The 22,657-nt window shown below is 50.7% G+C and overlaps 2 protein-coding genes across 12 annotated transcripts in view; one reads left to right on the top strand and one right to left on the bottom strand.

The window, feature by feature from the left end:
• Positions 1-22,657, top strand: part of ADPRM (ADP-ribose/CDP-alcohol diphosphatase, manganese dependent) — a 421,658-nt gene that overhangs the window by 72,199 nt on the left and 326,802 nt on the right. For 10 of the 11 annotated variants that reach the window (XM_055090473.1, XM_055090472.1, XM_055090471.1 and 7 more), the window contains one exon: positions 3,819-3,922. The exons of the other annotated variant lie outside the window; for it this stretch is intronic. In XM_055090473.1, coding sequence (XP_054946448.1) covers positions 3,819-3,922 — 104 coding nt within the window. The remainder of the gene's footprint in view (positions 1-3,818; positions 3,923-22,657) is intronic. 11 annotated transcript variants of the gene reach the window in all.
• TMEM238L (transmembrane protein 238 like) lies at positions 14,604-22,029 on the bottom strand. The gene is made up of 2 exons (XM_055090480.1): positions 21,673-22,029; positions 14,604-15,791 (listed from the first exon to the last, which is right to left on the bottom strand). Exon 1 carries the CDS (start codon positions 22,005-22,007, stop codon positions 21,768-21,770), a length of 240 nt encoding a protein of 79 aa, XP_054946455.1. The 5' UTR covers positions 22,008-22,029; the 3' UTR covers positions 14,604-15,791; positions 21,673-21,767.

Below are 22,657 nucleotides of genomic sequence, written 5' to 3'. Positions count from 1 at the left end.
TCTTCTCACTGAATTTTGAGAATTCTGTACATATTAAATTCTTTATATATTCTGGATACAAGAATTTTGTTGGATATGTGATTTGAAAATCTTTTTTCCCAGACTGTAGTTTCTCTTTTCATTTGTTTAACAGTATCTTTTGCAGTTTTCGCTGCCAAAAAACCAAACAAACAAAAACCTTTTCTGGTTTTTAATTTTGATGAAGTCCAACTTATAAATCTTTAAGAATGGATCATTCTTTTGCTGCCATGTCTAAGTACTTTTTGTCTAACCTGCCTTACATTCCTGGGATAAACTCTACTTGGTTGTGGTATATTGTTCTTCTTATATATTGCTGGATTCAACTTGCTTATATTTTCTTGAGGATTTTTACTCTGTGCTCACGAGAGCTCTTCTTTATTTGCAAATATAAGCATTTGAAGCTGTGAATTTCCCTCTAAGCCTCACTTCAGCCATGTTGCGCAAATAGGTTGCATTTGTTGTTCACTTCAAAATATTTTCTAATTTTCCTTGAGACTTCCTGTTTGGCCCATGAATTATTTAGCAGTGTATTGTTTGATTTCCAAGTGTTTGGAGATTTTTCTCAGCATGTTCCTCCTTGGATTTATCCTGTATGGGACTCTCTGTGCTTCCTAGACTTGAGTATTTCCTTTCCCATGTTCAGGACGTTTTCAGCTATTATCTCTTCAAATATTTCCTCAGGCCCTTTCTCTCTCTCTCTTCTCCTTCTGGGTGGAAATGTTTTTTTTTTAATATATTTTAAGCTATCTAGTTTTTAAAATTTATTTTAATTAATTTATTTATTTTTGGCCGCGTTGGGTCTTTGTTGCTGCGCGCGGGCTTTCTCTAGTTGCGGCGAGCGGGGGCTACTCTTCGTTGTGGTGCGTGGGCTTCTCATTGCAGTGGCTTCTCTTGTTGCGGAGCGCGGGCTCTAGGCGCACGGGCTTCAGTCGTTGTGGCACATGGGCTCAGTAGTTGTGGCTAGCAGGCTCAGTAGTTGTGGTGCACGGGCTTAGTTGCTCCGCAGCATGTGGGATCTTCCCGGACCGGGGCTCGAACCCTTGTCCCTTGCATTGGCAGGCGGATTCTTAACCACTGCACCTCCAGGGCAGTCCCCTGGGTGGAAATTTTTCTTTCTATTATTGATTTCCAATTTAATTACATTATAATCATATATTGAACATATATTGTACGATTTCAATTCATTTACGTTTAAAATTTGTTCAATGACCCAGCATATGGTCTGTCATAGACATTTTTGTGAATGTTCCATGTGCACTTGAAAGGAATGTATATTCTGCTGTTGTTGACTGGGATGTTCTATAAAGGTCATTTAGAGTCCATTGTTTTATGGTTTATCAGTTCTGATAGGACCGAAGAACCATATAGTTTATAGTTGAAACCTTGTTGGTTTTCTCTCTGCTGGTTCTACCAAATACTGAGCGAGGAGCTGAAGTCTCCTAACAAATTGTGAATTAGTCTATTTCTATTTCTCCTTTCAGTTCCGTAAGTTTTTGCCTCTGTTATTAGGTGTATATACATTTATGATTGCTCTGCCTTCTGGTGAATTGACCCTCTTATAATTAGGTAATGTCCTGCTTTATCCCCGGTAATTTTCTTTGCTCTGAAGTCTGCTTTGTCTGTTATTAATATAGCCACTCCAACTTTCTTTTGGTTAGTTTGCATGATATATCTTTTTCCATTTATTTACTTTTAACATACCAATATTATCTTTAAAGTGAGTTTCTTGTAGGCAACTTATAATAATTTTTAAAAATCCATTGGCACAATCTCTTTCCATCTGTGTCTTGGATTTAGGGCTACCATTTTATTATTTGTTTCTCTTTGTTCTCTTTTATTTTTTGTCTTCTCAGTTTACTTAGAATCAATATTGCACCACTTCCAGTAGAATGTAGAGGCCATCTCACATTTAGGTACCTTTGCCCTTTCCCCTTATATTGTAGTCTCCTTACGTCTTACACCTACGGACATTAAACGTGCCATCAAGAACTTGAGTTATTTTGGAATTAATTTTGGTTATTCAGCTCTGTTGGTTTGTTGTCACGCTGCTCTGAGACCTGACCAGATACGTGGCTATAAACGTGACACATGGAATGTGGTGAACATGTTTCTTAAATAAAGGAAAACCGTTTCTAGGACAGATTTTTATAGATCCACCCAAAGTGGGTGTAGGCAACAGAATACTATCATTTTGTAAGGGTTTTGAACATTTGTAAGCAGAAATGGGGAAACTTGGAGAAGCAGGGTGAAAGGAGTCGCTTTAGCTGGAATGTAGGTCAGAAGAGTGAGAACATAAGCTATCCAGGGAGGCTGCGGAGACAAACAGAGGATGGGTTGACGGATGGTTGGTGGTTTAAGAGCCATGGACCTCTTAATTCCTCTGTTTCGACACTCAGAGAAGCTGGAGCAGAAAGAGTTCTGATTGATAGGGATTGAATCCCAGCTCAGCCACTTAGGAGCCGTTGACCCTGGGACAATTACTTCTCCTCTTCCAGCCTCAGTTTCTTTATAAGGTAGCTGTGGAGAGTACATAACATGAGTTTATGTACATAAAGGAACTCACCCAGTGACACATACGAGAAACTTCGTAACTGGTGGTGATTATTATTGCCACCCAGGCCTCCCTGTGTGTAGTCTGTGCTCTCATAGACATGTCAAAGCAGCTTATTTAATTAAAAAAAAAAATTGACCTGAGGTTTGCCCTCAGAAACTTTCCCTTCCTGGTGGTTCTCAACCCTGGCCACACATTAGAGTCATCTGGATACTTTAGAATATGTGTGGGCCCCCTCCGTCAGACGTTCTGATTGAATTGGTCTAGGGAGTGATAGATAGATAGATAGATTGATAGATAGATAGATAGATAGATATAGATAGAGAGAGAGAGATACATAGAGAGATAGAGAGATAAAGATATAGATACATAGAGAGATAGATACGTAGATAGATACATAGATAGATTAGATAGATAGATACATATGTAGATACATAGATAGATACATAGATAGATTAGATAGATAAATAGATAGATAGAGAGATAGATAGAAGATAGAACCACCGAGAATTGTTCAAGTAAGAATTATTTTGGTGGCAGGGAACGCAAATGTGCTAATGGAGATGGAAGTTTCCAGTAACTGAAACATCCACATCCCCAGGTCCGCGTCAGTGTATTCTGTCCTCTCACAGCTGTGCAAAGAAATTCCCCACATATCTTTCTATTGAGGTAATTCTAAAACATACATAAAATAGAGGTAATTGTATACATGTACCTCCGTCAGTCAGCTCTAATGATTATCAGTGTTTCATCAGTTTTGTTTCATCTTTCCTGCTCCCCACCCCCTTTTCTGTGTTGGATCATTTTAAACAAATCCCAAATATCATGTTATTTTTCATTGGCTGTTTTTTAAAACCTCCCCAAGTGATCCTGATGTCGGCTGGAATTTGAAATGCACGAGGCAAATCTTCTTAAAGTCACGGCAAATGCTTAAGCCATTTAGGAGACCAAATCCTTCACAGTGTTTCAAATAAAGCCTCGGAATCTATCTGACATAGATGTAATGTATGTGCAATTTCTTTGTGTATAGAGGAATTATGCATTAATGGCAGGTAGCTCAGGTAAATAGGTAATTAGCATTATGCAACTAGAATGAGTTTTCATAAATTTTTCTCCCTGTCTTAGCTCTCCAAAATCTATAAACAACACTAATGTAGTTTAATTTTCATGTCATACCCATAATCACAGAAACACGGCACTAACACTCTCTAACGAAATTCAAAGATCTATGGCTCTTTCTCCCCAGAAGTCAGTGTGCAGAATCCGTGGACCTGCCTGGGACCCAGAGGGCTGGCACTTTCTGTTCCAACCCCTCCTGCCTCCCGCTACGGCTACAACCTAATGTTTCAGGTAAGACGCCTCTAGTGCCTCCAGATTTGCCAGGCTCTGACTTGAAATCATTTGCGATGCAATAGTAGGCTGTGAACAAGTGATACTAGATTGATCTCTGTTCTCAGTGGCAAAACAGCTAGAAATCAATGGAGAAACAAATGGTCTTTTGATGGGAAAAAGAGAAAGAAGAAGAATTTAGAATGTTTATCATTCATTCTTTCAGTGAGTACTTATTGAGGATCTGCTATGTGCCAACCATGGTTCTAGGTGTTTGGAATATATCAAAGAACCAGATGGACAGAGATCCCTGCCATCACGGGGCGCACCAACGTAGTTGTACTGCGTCTCCCCAGAAACAGCCCCCACGGTCTGTTTTGCCCTCATGTCAGTTTTGCTATCCCTGCAGTCAACTGTGGCCATCATGCCCCCGTGGCAGTCCCCTTGTTCTAGGAGGCTGGGACTACAGAAAGCAGCTACAGCAAGGGGAGGTGAGCAAGATGGGGGAAGTGGTATATTTCCCATACATTTCCCAAGCTGGACTGAGCCTTTGGGCAGATAAATTTGACCTTTTGGCAGAGAGGATGAAGAAATGAATGCCAAAGGTCCGGACTAACCCAAGGGCTCAGTCGTCTGATGGCAGACCCAAGGAGAAGGACTCAGGACAAGCATCAGTGGGTGTGGTACATGCCTGTATATGCAGGAAAGCGTTGTGGTCAGTTGGTAATATCTGCTATGGAATCTGGAATGGGGAGTAAAATAAGCAGCTACCCTCTTAATCCCTGTGCCAAATTTTGAAATCCCTCTCTCCCTGTCCAACTCCCTTCCCTCCTGCCCTGCCTCCAGGGAACTGTTTTCTGTTCCTATAGCTTAGTTTTCATTTTCTTGAGTTTTATATAGAGGGAAACAAACAATATGTGCTCTTTTACATCAGGCGGCTTCTTCTTTTTAAAAAAAAAAAAAAAATTATTTATTTATTATTTGGTTGCACCAGGTCTTACTTCCGGCAGGTGGGCTCCTGAGTTGCAGCTTGCGGGCTTCTTAGTTGCAGCTCACAGGCTCCTTAGTTGTGGCTCTCCAGCTCCTTAGTTGCGGCACACAGGCTCCTTAGTTGTGGCATGCGAACTCTTAGTTGCGGCATGCCTGTGGGATCTAGTTGCCTGACCAGGGATCAAACCTGGGCCCCCTGCATCGGGAGTGTAGAGTCTTAGCCACTGGTCCACCAGGGAAGTCCTTACATCAGGCTTCTTTCCCTCAGCATTATCATCTAGAGATTCATCCTTGTCGTTGGCTGTATCAATAATTCATTACTGATGAATGGATAAAGAAGATGTGGTACATATATACAATGGAATATTACTCAGCCATAAAAAGGAACGAAATTGGGTCATTTGTAGAGGTGCGGATGGACCTAGAGTCTGTCATACAGAGTGAAGTAAGCCTGAAAGAGAAAAACAAATATCGTATATTAATGCATATATGTGGAATCTAGAAAAAATGGTACAGATGAACCTATTTGCAGGGCAGGAATAGAGATGTAGACGTAGAGAACAGACATGTACACACAGTGGGGGAAGGGGAGCGTGGGACGAATTGGGAGATTAGGATTGACATATATACACTACCATGTGTAAAACAGATAGCTAGTGGGAACATGCTATAGAGTACAGGACGCTCAGCTCAGTGCTCTGTGATCACCTAGATGAGTGGGATAGGGGGGTGGGGTGGGAGGGAGGTCCAAGAGGGAGGGGATATAGGTATACGTAGAGCTGATTCACTTCATTGTATAACAGAAACTAGCACAACATTGTAAAGCAGTTATACTCCAATAAAAAAATAATTCATTACTGCTGAGTAGTACTAGTCCATTGTATGGATATGCAACAATTTGTATATCTACTCACCTGTTGAAGGATTGATGGATATTCAGTTGTTTCCAATTTTAGCATAGAATTTTTTTCCTTTTTAAATAAATTTATTTATTTTATTTTATTTATTTTATTTTTGGCTGCGTTGGGTCTTCGTTGCTGCGCGCGGGCGTTTCTCTGGTTGCCGCGAGCAGGGGCTCCTCTTCGTTGCGGTGGCTTCTCTTGTTGCGGAGCACGGGCTCTAGGCGCGCGGGCTTCAGTAGTTGCGGCACGCGGGCTCAGTAGTTGTGGCGCACGGGCTTGGCTGCTCCGCAGCATGTGGGATCTTCCTGGACGAGGGCTCGAACCCGTGTCCCCTGCATTGGCAGGCGGATTCTTAATCACTGTGCCACCAGGGAAGCCCCGGTTGTTTCCAATTTTGACTATTACAAATAAAGCTGCTATAAACATCTGTGTACAAGTCTTTGTACAGATGTATACATTCTTTCCCTTGGGTAAATACCTACGACTAGAATGACTGGATCACATGATAGATGTTTGTTTTACTTAAGAAGCAGCCAAACTGTTTTCCAAAGTGGTTACACCATTTTACATTCCCATCAGCAATGCATGAGAGTTACAGTTACGCCACATCCTTGCCAGCATTTGGTGAGGTCAGTCTTTTAAATTTTAGTTACCTGAATATGTGCATAGGAATATTTCATTGTGGGCTTAATTTGCCTGTTAATGGACAATGATGTTGAACAGTTTTCATGTGCTTATTTGCCTTCCTCTTTGGCTATTACTGTATGTATCTCACTTGATGGTTACAAGAGCCCATTTTACAGATGAAATTGGAGTCTCCAAGGGAGGTTTAGTGACAAAGTCATTTGGCCAGCAAGTTGCAGAGTTAAAACTAGAACCCAGGTCTGACTTGTAGTCCGAAGCTGTCTTTACCTCAGCTGAAGGTAGAGACCGGTGGAGGATCACCAGCAAGGGGAGAGGGGCCACAGGTGAATGTATTAGTGTGAGTGTGTGTGTGTGTTTGCAATAATGAGGGGAAACTGCATTACACTTTGCATGAGGGTCAAATCAGCTATTAACTTTCTACTTTGGGGGGTTTACCATCAAACTGTGGTGTTTTATATTGTGCTCGCTCCTAGACTACACTCCAAATTAAAGCTCCACTGCCGGAGTACCATTTGTGGCTGTGTCTTGTGCGACGCTTACCCCGCCTCCAAGGTTCAGGGCATTGGAAGTGTGTGTGGTGGTAGTGGGCGGGCGGGTAGGACTCTGCATTCCTCATCTGTTTCCCTTTCTGCTTCCCTCACTTCCACCCCCTCCCATCTGCTTTCCCCCAGCACATTCAAAAAACTCTTCAAGTGTAAAGGTATTTATAACACCGAGCTGGATCTGTCTGCGGATGAGGTAAGTAACAAGCACACAGCCTCAGGCCACTCCACTGGCTTGTTTGGTTCAGGTTGGAAGCATTTAACTGCCCATCCCAAGCAGTCCTCCTCCTCATTTACCCTTGCTTGCTTTCACGCTTTAAATTCCATCTCTAGACCTTCTCTGAGTTCTCTTTGTAATAAGCTTATTGGTTTATGGGGAAACAGGGTTGTTTGGTTGTTTTTTTTCTGTTCAGTACCAGATCTACCAAACTCATTTGCAAAGTTACATATGAAAAGCATGAAGACCTTCACCCAGTCAAGTAGGCCAAGAAGGATTTAGGATGAAGGACAGTGGAAATATTATAGATTATAGTATTAAGTAGTATAGATTTCACGCAGAACGACATTGATTAGTAAGCTTGTTATTAATGGGGGCTCTTTCCAGTCTGAATCCCTTGTGGCACAGGGCGTGGGGCGCGTGAGTGGTAGGTGTCCATCCCTCGTGGTGGCTGGTCTTAGTTCGCCCGCGTTCGTTGACCCCTGACAACTGGCTCATATAAACTGTGGGTGATAAAAATGATGAGTGGGTTTCCTGGCAGGAACCGGCTTCAGTGGGCTGGTGGTGGTGCCTGTGGCCCTGGGTGGAGGCCACGGCGGGCCCAGCGGCCCAGTCACACGAGCCTCGAGTGACGCCTTCTGTCGGCTTTGGGGGCGCGATGGGGGGACGTGGTCCATGTGGCAGGCTGGCCATCACTATTTCAGGGTCAGCTTCCCACACTTCAGCCCACGTGTGTGCTGGGCTGCTGCAGACAGGCCGAGAGGAAGGACACGTGTGGAGGGAACAAAGCCTCAGCCAAGCCTCCCCAGCACGGGGTCAAGAGCCACCGCCCAGTTTGTTCGTACTTTTCCGAAGCCCTTATGTCTGTTCCCCAGCGCACGTCTCAAACAATCCTCTGGAGTGCATACTGCTGGCAGTAACAGTCCCATTCCATAGGAGAGGCACAGAACAGCTCCCTTGAACGCAGTCTGATCCACCTGGCTTGCTGACCAGGTGCTCATCCTTGAGACGGTCCTTGTTTCCCTGCCAGTCCTTTGTCCTCACCTAGAGAGGAATAATGGGATAGCAGGAAGAGCAGTAGGTCAGGAGTCAGAAAATGCGTGTTCAGGCTCTGTCAGTAACAGGTGGTGTGGCCTTGGCTGAGTCACTTAGCATGCTGGGGCCTCAGCTTTCTCAGGTGGAAACACGGAGCCTGGACAAGAGTGGTGCTTCCTGATGTGCAGTTGGGATGTCTGGACGCGGCTGGGCTTGCCCGGTTGTCTGCCGGGTGAACAGGCAGACGTCCACCCAGGATTGGCCGAGGAGCCTCAAGAGAAAGAACTGCTACCAGCAGCGAGAATTCCTTCCCACCTGGGCGGCTTGGCCCTCTGGGGTCCGTGTCCTTGTGCCGGGAAGAGCAAACCCACAGGTAAAACGACGCCAATTATATTTGAAGATTTGGGAACATCTTTAAAGTAGTGAACAAGCACAAATGTATTGTGGAATAAAATGGCAACATTCATACGGATTTTAAAGATCGAAAGAAGTTGTCGAGAAGCTTCTTGTTTGTTGTTGAGAAACTTCTTGTTTGCGGCAGGCCTCTCCTAGCTCCTTCCCCAGTCCTGTTCCTTCTCTCCTCTGCCTTGAGATGCCTCGGTTGCCACGTGTCCCGAGCAATGAGAGGCAGGCCCATCCAGCCCAAGCAGCAGCAAAGCCTCAGTCACTGGAGGGCAAGAGGGACCCAGCTCCGCTCTCCCACGCATTTGTGTCTGGACAGGGGCTCCGTAGGTAGAAATGGCAGCAATCATTTCTCTAGAATCGCACTGTGGACCGTGCCCCTCCCCCTCCCCGCCCCGTTAGCCTGGCATCTTTTGGGGGCGCCGGTGTGTTTAATGGTGGAGACTGAAAACCAACTCCTGTGTTTGCAGGAGGAAGAGGTGGGGTCTGGTCACGGGGCCAGGGCAGGAGGGGGCGGGGGCAGCAGCCGCTGGCCCTAAGGCCTCACTGGGTTAGGACTGGCCTTGTTGGTGAGTCTGTGAGATGCCCTTTGGAGAAACCCAGAACCAGAGGGAGGGTAGAGTTCCTGGAAGGGGACAAGTCCTGAGTGGGCTGGGTGCAGGGAGAGCGGCAGGAGCCTGTAAACGTTTTGATTATTGTTTTCCCTTTCCTCATACTACCTTTGTTCACCCCGGCAGCTGAGATCTGCAATCTCTGGTTTCATCTGTTCTTCCCCAGACGCCCAGGGGTTCATGGTAGTTGTAATGCATTGTTTTAAATGTTTCAAAAACTCTAATGGAAACCATAATACATCTGTTTTCTGCTTTTTGCATACCCAGTTGTGGATGTGTTTGATTAATAAATCATGGGGAACTGAATTAATTATTCCTTAATGATTAGTCTCTTTGGCAGACAACATATTTCAAGACAATATGGGAGAAATGGGAGAAAAATAATAAAGGCGGTCCTTGATGTTGAATAGGTTGGGAAGTCACACAGGATCAGGGGCGCCTTAGAGTTCTTTCCAGGCCCCAAAACCTCCCAGAAAAAGGCTGCACAGTCTAGAGCTGCCAGAGGCTGGTGGTACCAGTGGTACAGTGAGAGTGATGGAGGAGAAGGAGGATGTTACAGCCGTTTCTTCCCATCTCTGCGGAATCAGGAGGTCATCAGGCCAAGAGGTGGTGTGTGTGAGGGTCACGTTAGGGAGAGTCACATTAGGACTCTTCTGAGTCACCATGCCCCAGGCAGAAATTCAAAAAAATCACTGGAATCCAGGATCAAGGGGCAGCATGCCTGCTTAAATAAACAACAGAACTATTCAGCCCGGTGATTCTCAAGCTGTAGTGTGCATCCTAGGACTGGGAAGACTTTTAAAGTCCCAGATTTTCTGGCTGAGAAGGTCTGGGGTGAGATCCAGAGTTTGCAGGTAGAGCCTGGCTCCACGTGAGGCTGCTGCTCCTCCTGGTCCACAAAGCACACCGTGGGGAACGCTCCTTCCCATTTGCTCCCGTCTCAGCTGCTGTCTCCCATGGCTCTCCTCTCACCTTTCCCCAGCCCAGCCTTCCTTTCAGCTCCTTCCACCATCTCACTTCCTCAGTGCCTTCCACCCTTTTTCCCCCAGAGTTTTCTCCTGCCTCTTGTCTCCTTTTTCCTCCAGCAGCTCCAGCAGCTTCCCCCTCTTGACTTTCTTTTGAAACAATGGGAAACTTAAATTTCTTGAAAACTGAAATGCAGAAGAAACCAGAGGAAAAAACCAGCCCCTGGCCGGCAAGGGACACTAGTGGCAGGTGATTCGGGACAGTACGGGCTGGCCAGGATGCGAGGTCCCTCAGAGCTGATAGAGCCGCCTGGGGCTGGTACAGCCTGGCCAGGACTCCATGTGACAGTGGACAAGGTCTGCTGTCCTTGAACCAGGGAGCCGGTGGAGGAGATGGGGTCACCCGGAGGACAGCCTCCAAGCACAAGTTTGGCTTCAAAGCTCCTTTCCTGTAGAGGGTCTTAGACTTGAGGGTGCATCAGAATCCCCCCATGGCTTGGTGAACCTGATTGCTGGGCCCCACCCCCAGAGCCTCTCATTTCAGGTCTGGGATAGGAATCCCCGGCACTGAGGCAGGCAGACTGGGACGAGTTGGTCACCCAACCAGGGCTGGAGGCTTTGCCCTTCTAAGGAAATTCCCTGGTGAGACAGACCTGCTGGTCCCAGGACTGCACCTTGAGAGTCCCTGCTTCATTGTTCAGGCAACGGCAGAGGCCTAGGGTGGCTGCCTTGGCCTGGACTCTTCAGAACGAGAGGCTCTGGGCAGGGCCTGGAGCCTCTGGTTGGCAGGGTAGATGTGGACTCCGCAAACTTTGGCCCCGGAGTCCCGGGATGATGGGGGTGAGGAAGGCTGGTCAGAAAGATGGGGTCGGGTGAGAGGACATCTGAGCTGAGGCTGTGTGCTGGCGGCATGCTGTGCCCCGGGGAACAGAATCCAGAGTGAGGAGGGCAAGGCCCTGGCTTGGAAGTGAAGCTGGTGGAGAGGAAAACGGCTGCATAGTGGCCGGGGTGGGGAGGGGTTGCTATTGCAGAAGCAGTCGGCTTGGGGAAGGAGAGGCAGGAAGGAAGGACATGGAGATCCTTGCCAACAGGATGCCTGGATGTGGAAGCAGCGTCTAGGTGTTGCCCTGTGAAATACAGAGTCTGTGTGTAGATCGTGTCTTTCCACGCTGACTCGGGGCGTTTGGGGGCACGCAGCCCAGCACAGCGTGGGCCTTGCAGAGGTGGGGCGTGGTAGGAATCTGTACCTCCCCTCCCCCTCCCTTTCCCGAGAGTTACCAGCTCCAAGTGCTGAAGGATCTCCCCGTCGGGGCAGCCTTTGGGATCCAGGAGGAGTGAGGCCAGAGGTGAATCTGTGCTGAGTGAAGGAATGAAGGAAGGGGGGAGGCTGTGTGGTGGTGGGAAGGCAGACACAGCTACCCCAGGCCTGCCATGCTTAGTCGTTGGAGTGAGAAGTACACACACTTCTCACCCAGGGACACCTGCCATTCCCAGGCTGGTTTGCGGTTTCTAGCTGTCTGCACCTTTCACCTAAGTGTCCTTGACAAGGAGTGATTTACTGTTATCTGCCTTTTCCTGGCCGGCCCCTCACCCCCTTGTGTGTCTGCCCTGGCAAGAAACTTTGGGGGTCTTGGAAGAGCCAGTTCAGCTCGCCGGCAAGTCCCGTCAGCTATCAGCAAGCACCTCCTGTGTCACTTTTCTGCCAGACTTCATTGTGTCTACCAGGAACCAGCACAACCCAAGTCTGTGCTGGGTGCGTCCAAGTGACAACGTATGGACCCCGGTATCTCATACAGTTTCACCCCAAACTGGCCTAATCCTTCTTATAGCCCTTCTTCCCTGAGAACAAGCAAGGGTTGTTGGGAGATGCAGGAAGCCAAGCATGCCTGCGTTAAGTATCTGTTACCGGGCCACCCTTGTCAGCCTGACTCTCTTTTCCCTTAGGGTTGGTCTTTACCCAGAGGGCTCTTTGGTCCTTCATGCAAATACGTTTCCGAGCTGGCCTCCACCGTGGTGGACTCAGCTTCTGATCAGCCTCCTGCACGACACTGTAATTTCACCAAGGGATGAGTTGAATCGGAGGAGCTTTAAGGCTATTGATTGGGGGTGGGCTGCAGAGCCGGGGTGGACCCGCCGTTCCCCCTAGAATGCCCATCTGCCCTGGCTTTGTGGGTCCTGGTGGGTCGTCTCTGCAGTAAAGTGTGGGGATGAGGTTGTGTGAAGTGTATACTTGATTATTAGAGGCAGACTTGACTGTAAATAGCTTTATAGATGACAGGTCCTATAGCCCTGGAATCCTTAGGCATCTGAGGAGATGACCTAAACTTCACAGCTCTCTGTTTTGACTTCTACAAGGAGGAAAAGTACACTGTAAGGTATTTACATTCAGGAGGTTGTGAGTCTCAGAGAAGCAGCGCTGAATCACATTAGGTCCTATGATTGGGATGTCATTATTATTATCCCCTAATAGGTGAGGATCCCCTGTTAGGTCACTCAGCTTGTAAGTGGCGGAGTTGACTGAGTCAGGTGACTGAAAAAGTCCAGTTTTCGTTCAAGAGAACAGATAGGAGCAGGGCCCGAGGAGATGGCCCTGAGAGTGGTAGGAGGCGCCCCATGCCCAGCCCACTGGGAGGACGAGCCCAGATCAGACCTAGCCCAGTTCCATGTGGCCCTGCCTGGTGGAAACACGGCCTCGCCTGTTTCCTCCTCCCTCTCCACCCTACTTGCCTTGCACGACGCGCGCTCATGGGCTCATGGCTCTGGAATCTGCAGTGACACAGAGCAGCGTGGAAGCCTGGTCAGGACCACGTTCACGGGCACACGGCACAGCCAGGTTGAAGCGAGGCACGCCGGCTCACGACTCACCTGCAGTGTGAGCTGCCTCCCCTGCCCTGGCCGCTGCCCTGCTCACTCGCTCATGCCGCCCAAGGCTCAGCAGGGCTCAGAAGAGCCCGTCAGCAGCTCACGGGGTGGGCGGGGGCGGGGAAGAGGGCTGGACCGGCAGCCTGGAGCCCTGGGCCCCGGTGCTGGACCTGCTGCTCTTCAGCTGCTTGAACTTGGGAAACTCACTTCACCTGCAGGCTTCAGTGTCCCCACCCCTAAAGTGACAGGGCTGTCCAAGATCCTCACTCTTCGGATTGTCTTAAGGACACTTTCTTCTTCTAACGCAGCAGTGGTACTGCCTGGGTGCTTGTTAGAAATGCAGAGTCCCCGGCCCCTCCCTGGACGACTGAATTGGAGCCTGCACTTATGTGATCCCCAGGTGATCTGCATCCAGTTGATGGAATGCTGCTCTCATCATCTTTGAGATTGAATTTGGCGCTTGTGCCGTCGGGGGTCCCTGAGATACTGTCCTGTCCTGGCAGATACTGAGATGTGGACCAAGCCTCGCCTCTGAGGGAACACCCCGACTTTGCACATATGCACTGCCTAAGTATGCCTTCTCAGTTCCAGCTCTTAACTGGGGTCTCCAGGTGGTTGAAGCTAAATTCTAGGAAGCCCTCCTATGTGGACCTCCTTTTTCTCCCACGGGGTTCTTACAAAGGCCAGCAGGTCGTCAGCTAGACTTGCATTCACTTCGCCCCCTATTTTTTATCACAGATTTATTCTGCCTGCGTTCTCCAAAGCAGTGGTCCGGTGCCCACCCTGCAGGAGCACGCCCTGTAACTCAGGAGACCTTAGGAGTTGAACAAATGCTCTCTATGGAGAGCCGTCTCATACACGCACTTAAACTGCACACTAACCAGCAGAAGAAAGAGTGAAGGAGGAAGATGCTAAGTGAGGAGGGAGATTCCCTTTAGTGAGGGTGGCGCAGGAGATTGGAATCTGCTGCTGCCCCTCAGCCAGCCTCAGCCCCGCCAGCCTCTCGCAGATGTGAACATGTGCTCTGGGCTGAGCGTGATCCTCGATTTTCGAGATTTGCGTATTTGGAACAACATGGCTGCTGTGAAACGACAGCCAACGATTCCATTTGGTTCCCAGACAAAGAAACAGAAACCTGTTCCACTTCTAGAATAAAAACCTGTCTCGGTCTCATGAAGAGAAGTTTTGTGGCCACCAACAAATGTCTTCTTAAGGAATTGTTCAGTGACTTTCATTATATGTGACTTTCCCTCCTGTGCTAACGTTACAATTTCAAGTAAAGGGAAATGTTTCCTCCACGTATGGAGTCAGGTCTGACACACCGAGAAGTTTCCAACTGGGAAGATCAATAGGATTGCAAGCGGTGACGGTCAAGGAAGCTTCTGGGTAGGAGGGGAATCTTTCCTCTGGTGCCTTATCTAGAATGTGCTTTCATGATATCTCTTCAGCTTCCTGAGTCCAGCCTAATTCTGAGAAGCTGGCCTGGTGGCCGAGCACAGAGCTTCCAGAAGATTCCACGGTGTTAGGATAACCTTTGTACTGTCTCCATCCACTGAGCTCTGTGCGTTTCTTCCCAAGAGGTGCTGTACTGAATGTAGAATTCCGGGATTTGCACAGAGGCAGGTTAAACGAATGGGAAGAAGATGCCCTAAAGCCGGGAGTCTGGGAGTAGTTATGAAACCGCGCAGACCCAGAAATAGGTTATGTTGTGTTATAAAGGCCAATCAGCTTCTTTATTGAGGTAACTGCCTCACACCACAAAAGATCTGAGGCAGCTTCTGGAAAAAAGACATACACGTTTAGGGTGAGATATAAATAAAGAGTACAAAATTAAGCTGGGGGACATATAAATTAGTGGGGCAGCTCGAGCGCAGGTGACAGTCATGAGCACGTCTGATGGGCCTGTGAAGGTTGCTAGGTGCTCTAGCTGGGCTGCACTGGACTCGATGCAACTGAATTAAGATAAAAATAGAGGCCTGCTCTTAGGATCAAGAAATGAATGACGCAAGGACAGCACAGCAGAGTCCAGAAAATGCTTTGTCAGAAACTTGTCAGAAAAATGCCCGGAGGGTTTCATTTGACTAAAAGCTCCATGTGAACACCCCCCTGTGTGGCCCGGTCGTGCAAGTCGGGGGCGGCACTGGCGGTTCCGGGTGTCCAGCGCCGAGGAAGGGGACCTCCTGCACTCAGCACTGGCTCTGCATTTGCCTGGGCAGCCAGCATGTTGAAATACACTACCGTGAACACTACCGTGACGACTGGACGACACCAAGAGACGGACGAGCCGGGTCCCCCAGGGGCCCGCGCAGTCCGTCCGAAGAGCCGGAGAGTGGAAGCAGCAGCAACGTCGCGCGATATTTGCTCGCAGGCGGTCCCGTTCGGACTTCGGACGAACTTCTCGTTGGGTGCGCAAGCCCACAGCAGCAGGGTTATTGCCATAAAAGCCCCACTGTGCGAACATTAGGGGCTCCCCAGACCCTCACAAACGGCTGGGGTGCCGGCAGTGGTGTCAGTGGCCCGGGGCAGGGGTGCTGGTCTCTTGATGGAGCCTGGAACCCGCCGGAAGCCGGGCACGCGTGGCCATTCCTGGGCATCCCAGCAGGTGCCTTGAAAGCTTCTACCTCACGGCCTCTGGTTCCTGCCGGGTTCTGTTACAGGATGTGTTGCAGAAACAGGGCATCAGCTTGCTTTGCTGCTTCTCCACCAGATGGGACGTGGGCTGAAAAAATGAAGACGAGATGGATCAGTCCGAGATTTGAATCTGTCAAAACAAGCACAGTTCTTGGAGTCCGCTGGACTCAGTTGTGCATTCTGATGCTGGCCCTCGACAGCGGGCGAGTCCTGAAACCACCTTGAGACTCAGTTTCCTCACCTGTAAAATGGGGCTCTGAACCCCTGACCCACAGAGCTGTAAGGATTGAATGAGGTCGTGAAAATAAGTGGCCCAGTAAATACCGAGACACTCACCAAACCTCCGTTTGTCTTTCCCCATCCTTCCCTGCAGGCCAAGCAAATCTCTCCCTGGCCTTTGGACCCCACCACCCACCTGCACCCCAGGCACAGCCAGGCATCCTTCTCCATTTGTAACTTCAGCGTCCTCGTTTCCTCTCTGCTGGCTTCCTTCCCCCCACTTGCCATCCTGCTCCATTTTCTGCATCCCCTTCCTCTGAAGAAACCATACTTCAGGCCAGCTATGCCGTCAGGTACTGGCCTACCCCCTCCATTTCATCGCCAAAGACTTTTTAGACTGATCTGCGCTCGCCCCTTTACACATCTCAGCAGCCCCTCCACGAGGCGCACCAGCCTCGTTTTTGTCCCCAACCTCACTGATAAAGGCTCATTGCCAAGTCCAATCATCCTTCCTCCGGCTACACCCTGCTTTACGACTCAGCAGCGTTTGAAGGTCAGTTCCCCTCACCTTTGGTCTCGTTTCCTCCTTTGCCTTCTTTGCCACCTGCCCAGTCATCCTCTGTGGGCTCCCGACCTGCCTGCCTTCCCTCCTCCTTCCCGCCCTTTACAATCTCGTCCGCAGTCCTGTCTCCAGCCCCTAACTCCATCTCCACGCCTGATCCCGCTTCTGAGTTGAAAGTCTGCACATTCAACTCCTGTTGGGTAGTTCTGCCCCTCAATACCGTCTGCACCCCCAGCTCTGCACGTGCCAAGGAAAACACCTCATTCTGGGCAAACCCCTGCCTTCCCCTGACCTCCTTGTTCCACGGTGGCAGTGCTTTCTGAAGCCTTTGACACCGCTACCGCTCCGAGGGACACCAGGACGTCCGTCTGTGGTCCACCGTGCTCTCTCTGTGTCGCTCTCCCCTCCTTCCTGTGGCCATCATTTTCACTTATTACTACCCCTGTTTCCAGTGGTCCCCCGTTCCCGTGCCTCTTCTCCCCTACCCCTGCTGCACGTGACACCAAGTTACTCTTCCTCAAGCGGAGCCTGGCCGTGTCGCTCTGCAGGCCGTGAAGTCATCGAAAATTCCTCCTTGCTTTCCAAGTTTCAGAATCCTCATCTGGCTTTCAGCATCCTCCAAGTTCAGCAATGGGCACCCCTAACCCCTGTCCCCTGTGTCTGCTCACCCTTTCTGGGCCACCCTTTCATTCTTCCCTCTCTGGGGTCCTTCCCTCTGGCTCTGCCCGAGCGCCAGCTCTCCCTGTCACGTTCTTACTTGTTGCTCAGGACCCAGACGTCTGAAGCCACACACCACCCCCTTTCCCACCCAGCCAGGGCGGCTTCTTCCTCCTCTGGGCTTTCAGAGCCCCATGTGAGACTGCGCTCCTTCCGTGTACTCTTTGTGAGGCCCTGTGTACTTGCTTTACCTCTCCCTCTAGGTTAAAAATTCCTCCAGGGATTAGAAGAATGTCTGGCCCTCCATGCAGCCCGTGCCGAGCGGGGGTGCAGGCCTTTCCGTCTGGCTCTGCCGGCAGCCCCCTTGGCCCCTCTGCGGCAGAGAGGAGAGTCTGCATGTTGGAAAAAGTTAACTTTCCAGGGCTCGAGGCCGTGCCATGCCGTTTGGCTTCGGTTGCGGGGGAGCGGGAGTGTTTGTTTCTGTGGGGTGTGTTTCCGGTACACGCGTGGCAGGTGTGAGGGCGTGTTTGTGTGTGAACAGGGCGGATGGGGAGTGGAGGCCATGTGAGTGTGAGGCCATGTGAGGGTGTGCGTGTGACTGTGTGTGCAGTGGGGGAGGGGGATGCATGTGTAGGGTGTTGATGTGTGTAGAAGGTATAGGGGAGGAGGGTGGGTGTGTGTGGGTGTGTGAGTGTATCTGTGACAGACTGTGTGCATGTTGGGTGTGTGTGATGTGTGGTGGCCATGGGAGAGGTGGGTGTGTGTGTAGGGTGTGTGTGTGTCTGTGGGTGTGCTTATGGGGGGAATCTGGGTGCATGTACGTGGGGGGATGTATGTGTATGGAGGGTGGGGCTGTGGGTGTGTGTGTGTGTGTGTGTGTGTTTGTGGGGGGAGTGTAGTCTCACACCCTCTTGTTAAAGGACAAGCGTCCTCCCCTGCCTTTGCAGGGACTTTATCTACAAGAAATGCCCAGCCAGTAGAGCATGGAGCAAACAAAGCTTCGGGAAATACAGTGACCAAGTGATAAAATTGCTTGGTACACAGTTGAGCGATAAAAACAAGCCAGTCATCCTGAAACTCCTGGGGGACTTGGAGGTTTAGTGACCAGGTGGCCCTGCCCTGTCGTGACTCCTGCCTGGGATGTGGCCTGCTTCCCTCTGGGTGGGGTGTGGGGGTGGTCCTAGCAACCATCCTGCTGAGACCGGGGGACGTGCTGCGCTGTGAATTCACGGAACCCGTGTTCTTCCCTTTGCTCCAGTCTGAGAATTAGGGAACCGGCAGAGCCAGTTACAAACTGCCCATAAATCATGAATGTGGTTGGAGGTGATGCCCAGGCCAAAGGTCATACAAAGTAAGGGGGTTGAGTCTAGGCCTTTAAGAAATATCTTTCAGCATGGGAGCTTGTGTTCACAGGAAGTCTTACGTGAAAGTTCAGTGTGAACTTTCATACAGAGCACCAGCAGCTCTGGGGGTGTGTGTGGCGGGGCTGCCGGCGTCCTGCCCGCTCACTCCCTCCCCAGCCCCCGCCCCCAGCGGCCTCTGCAGAGAACAGTGTGAAACCTCTCCCGGGGACCGAACCTCCTACTCTGAAGGGACGTCAAATGACTTGCCCGAGGTCATCCAGGAGATGGTGAGCAGCTCCTGTAAGTGAGGAGCCCCTGCACAGCGGGTCCCGGTCCACTGTAACCCATCGCTCTGGGCCAGCCCCAGACGTTGTCGGGGATGCAGGGTCCAGATGAAGCTGGATGAAAGGGCCAGCTGGCTCCAGGGTCCTGTAGAACTTGGAGTGTGGGGACTGAAAAGGTGAAGGAGGTGTTTGCGTGATCGTATGCCGTGGAGGCTACAACGGACCCACCACTTTTGACATCTCTTTGAGCCTGGACAGAAGTCTGGTGTTCTGGGGCAGCCCTCATTCTCACACCCACTGAGGAGTCCTAACGCCACATGCTGCTTGAAGAACGGGTCGAGATGCTTCGGGGATGTCTGTCCTAGAGGAGGCTCCCACCCCGCTGTAATGGACCAGCTACCTGCGTCGTGACAGAGGTTTATCAGAGTGCCCCTTGTTTTATCAGTTGTCACTCACACGGTGCGATACGCACGCTAAATTAATCTAACGCCACATGCTGCTTGAAGAACGGGTCGAAATGCTTCGGGGATGTCTGTCCTAGAGGAGGCTCCCACCCCGCTGTAATGGACCAGCTACCTGCGTCGTGACAGAGGTTTATCAGAGTGCCCCTTGTTTTATCAGTTGTCACTCACACGGTGCGATACGCACGCTAAATTAATCTCTGCAACACCCTTGTGAGGTCAGGGCTGTTATTAGCATCATCTCTGAAACAGAGGCTAGTATTAGTACCATCTCCATTTTACAGATGAGGAAACTACGGCATGGAGTCATAGCTAGGCCCATAGCTAGTCCATAACTTGCCCCAGGCCACATAGCTATAAGCAACAAAACTGTGTTCAAACCAGGCAGTCTGGGTCTTGACCCGTGGTCTTCACTACTGGGTTACTGAACTACCTTCTATTCAACGAGGGGAGGGTGTGCAGGATAAGGAGACTGAACTGGAGACCCTTCTTGTTTAGGCAAGTGACTGAGACCCCCAAGTGGGCTTGAACTTCTCATCATCATCATCGTCATCCGTGCCTCGGCCAAGGTGGTCTTTTGGAAACAGAGATCAAATTATGTCAAGTCCCCACCCCCGCTTACATCTCTTTAATGACTTCTTATTGCTCTTAAAATAATGGCTAAAATCCTTGAGAGGGTTCTGTAGGCCCTGGCTGGCCTGGCCTCCCCGCGCTGCAGGGCCCTGACCCTCTCCTGCACTTGCCCTCTGCTCTTCAATCATCCTGCTGTCTTCTATTTCCTGCTACCCCAGGAAGTTTGCTCAAGCTATTGCCTCTCTCTGTAAGACTCCACCTTCTGGGTCAGCCTCTCTACTGAACGCTCCCAAGGAGCGGTGTTCCTTTTCTTCCTAGTCCTCACCTGACTGTTACCGTACCTTGTTAGTCAGACTGTCTGGTTAACGTCTGTCTCTCGCCTGACGGGAACTCCTCGAGGGTAGAGACCTCATGTGTCTTACCCTTCCCAGCACCCGCACCGCCTTGCACGATGCCTGACGCATCCTCGTGAATGAGCACACAAGTGTGGGGTCCCTTCTTGCTTTGAAGTTTCATGATGCACGTTTTGAAGTTTCAAGCTGACCCCCACCACTACCAATTTAAGGCACACCAAGGTACCCCCAGCTGGGACTCTGAGTCAGTTTACTCCCCTCTGCTGTGTGTTTGTAACAACACTTGGCATGTGTAAGAACCACATTATGGGCAAAGAGCCTCTTCCTGCCTTACCTCTTTTGGACCATTGCAACAACAAGGGCAGGTAGCGTTATCCCCATTTTACAGACGGGAAGACTGACGCTCAGGGCATGATGCCTCCTGTGCAATGTCACCAGCAAACAAGTGGTGCTGCTCCGAGCAAGGCCCAGGTGCTCTGACTTCTCACCTCTTGCCTTTCACCTGCCAGGGACAGTTTAGCCTCCCCTACTGAAACCTCTTCAAACTGCTGCTCAGTCTCTCACTTCCAAGGGTCCCATGGAATCCCCCAGAAAAGACGCGATGATTATTTCCTCCTTCCAACTCTGCAATGACCTTTGCTCTCACATGCAGCACTCAAAGTGGAGTGCTTGGCTGTGCCTGAGTGCAGGTCCCTGCCCGCCTGGGAGGAGGGGATGATGACCAGACCAACCAGGCCTCCGACTTTAGTCCCCTGGGGCGAGCTGGCCATCTCTAACTCAGGCCTGTGGGGGCCAGACTAGCTCTACCTTTTGCTTTCCATGCCCATGTGAAAAGTCTTACAGTTACCTGCCTCCTTGCTTACACACGGCCAACCGAGCTCTGGCCCAGCTGGGATGAAATGGTCAGCCGTGGTCCCTTGACTTCCGGTCCCCCGGGCTGGCTTGGGGGCATGGGGTGGGGGCACTGCTGAGAGGGGGGCAGATGCACTGAGCGGGGACGTGGAGACAGGTCCTGACCGCCTCCCGTGTGTCCCGCCTGGGCAGGTGCAGGGAGGAAGCAAGCGAGAAGGACCATGCTGGGTGGTTCTGCTCTGTTTCCTACCGCAGCAAGCAGCTCACAAGGCAAGGGCATAAGCAGCATCGGGGAACTTTCCATCCTCTTCTAGGACTGAAGGCTTTTCTCCCCGGCAAGGATTCTCCCCAGCGGAGAATGGAGACGGGCTCCTTTCTCCAGGTTTTAAGCAGAAGGGATAACTTCCCGTTCTGCATGGCAGGACCATTCGTGGTGGATCAGAAGTCGTAGGGTCTGTGGAGACCCTCTTTGCAATTTCCATGAGGAAAAGGGTCCCCCGGGGGAGAAGTACCTGCCCCACGTTCTCCTGGCCAGCTGGAGCCCAGGTTGACAGAATCCCCAGCTGGGGGACAGTCTTTGGGCCACTTGCCTGTGTAGCCCCAGAGGGTTCCAGCCTCCCCCAGCCTCCTGGCCGCCCCTCCAGGCAGGTCTCCTGTGCACTCACCTGGTCCCTGGCGGGGCATCTGGGGCGGGAGCCGCAGCAGGCCCCTGCCCCTCCGCCTGCCGGGAAGCCCGAGTCCTCCTCTGCCCGCCTCCAAACTACAGATCCAGTTTCTCCAGAGGCACCTCGATGTTGAGGGAGTACCAGATGATCCAGAAGAGCAGGCTGAAAGCCAGGATCAGGGACCCCGTGTAGACCAAGAAGTCCCAGAAGTCGAGGGAGGCGAAGATGCCCAGTAGCAAAAGGACCAGGCCCACAGCGTCAAGCACGAGGGCCACGCCGAGGAAGAGAGCACAGCGCCCAGGGTGGCATCTTCCCCAAGGCCTCCCCAGGAGCATTGCCTGGGAGGCAGGAGCGGGAGGGGCCCAGCTGCACTCCCGGGGCTGATTTGCATGGGAAGGTGGCAGTGCTGCTGGCCTCTGCCTTCGCTCCCCGCTGGGTGTGAGCAAATGAGTGAGCCGCCCATCTGGAGCCACACGGAAGTACACGTGGACCTCCCTTTATGAGCATGGCAGCCAGTGGGGCGGGATATTTCTTAACTGTTTAATGGCTCAGGAATGACATCCTCGTCACTGAGGCCAACCAAGTGACGTGGCAGGAGAGGAGTCAGGGTGCCCTTGGATGGGTTTGGGGACCTGGGACCTGTGGGTCTGGGGGAGGGGCTGTCCTGCCCTCGTTCGGCCTCTCAAGTGCTGGGCAAGTCCTCCCGGGCTCCTGAGACGTGTGGTAGGGTCGGGGCTTCCTCCCCTACCCGCTTCTGTCCTACTCTTCCTGGTGGGGATGGGAGGTTTTATGTAAAAGCTCTGGAAGAGAGTTTGTTGATGTAAATAGATTTTGAAATTGTGCCGTAAGAAGTGCATTGGCAGCAGGAAAAGTTTGCGCGGCTTGTAGATTCTCTGCTCTGAAGCCCCCAGGACCCGAGCTTCCTACAGTAAGGCTCATCACAGCCCTTTGGGATGAACACAGACCCTGGGAAGGGACAGTAGTG

The sequence above is a fragment of the Physeter macrocephalus genome, chromosome 14 (assembly GCF_002837175.3).
Source record: "Physeter macrocephalus isolate SW-GA chromosome 14, ASM283717v5, whole genome shotgun sequence".
NCBI classification, from domain to species: domain Eukaryota; kingdom Metazoa; phylum Chordata; class Mammalia; order Artiodactyla; family Physeteridae; genus Physeter; species Physeter macrocephalus.
This window is presented reverse-complemented; position numbering and strand designations above follow the sequence as displayed.

Excerpts from the sequence above, each read along its gene's own strand:
- TMEM238L (XM_055090480.1), bottom strand. The coding sequence starts at position 22,007 with ATGCTCCTGGGGAGGCCTTGGGGAAGATGCCACCCTGGGCGCTGTGCT.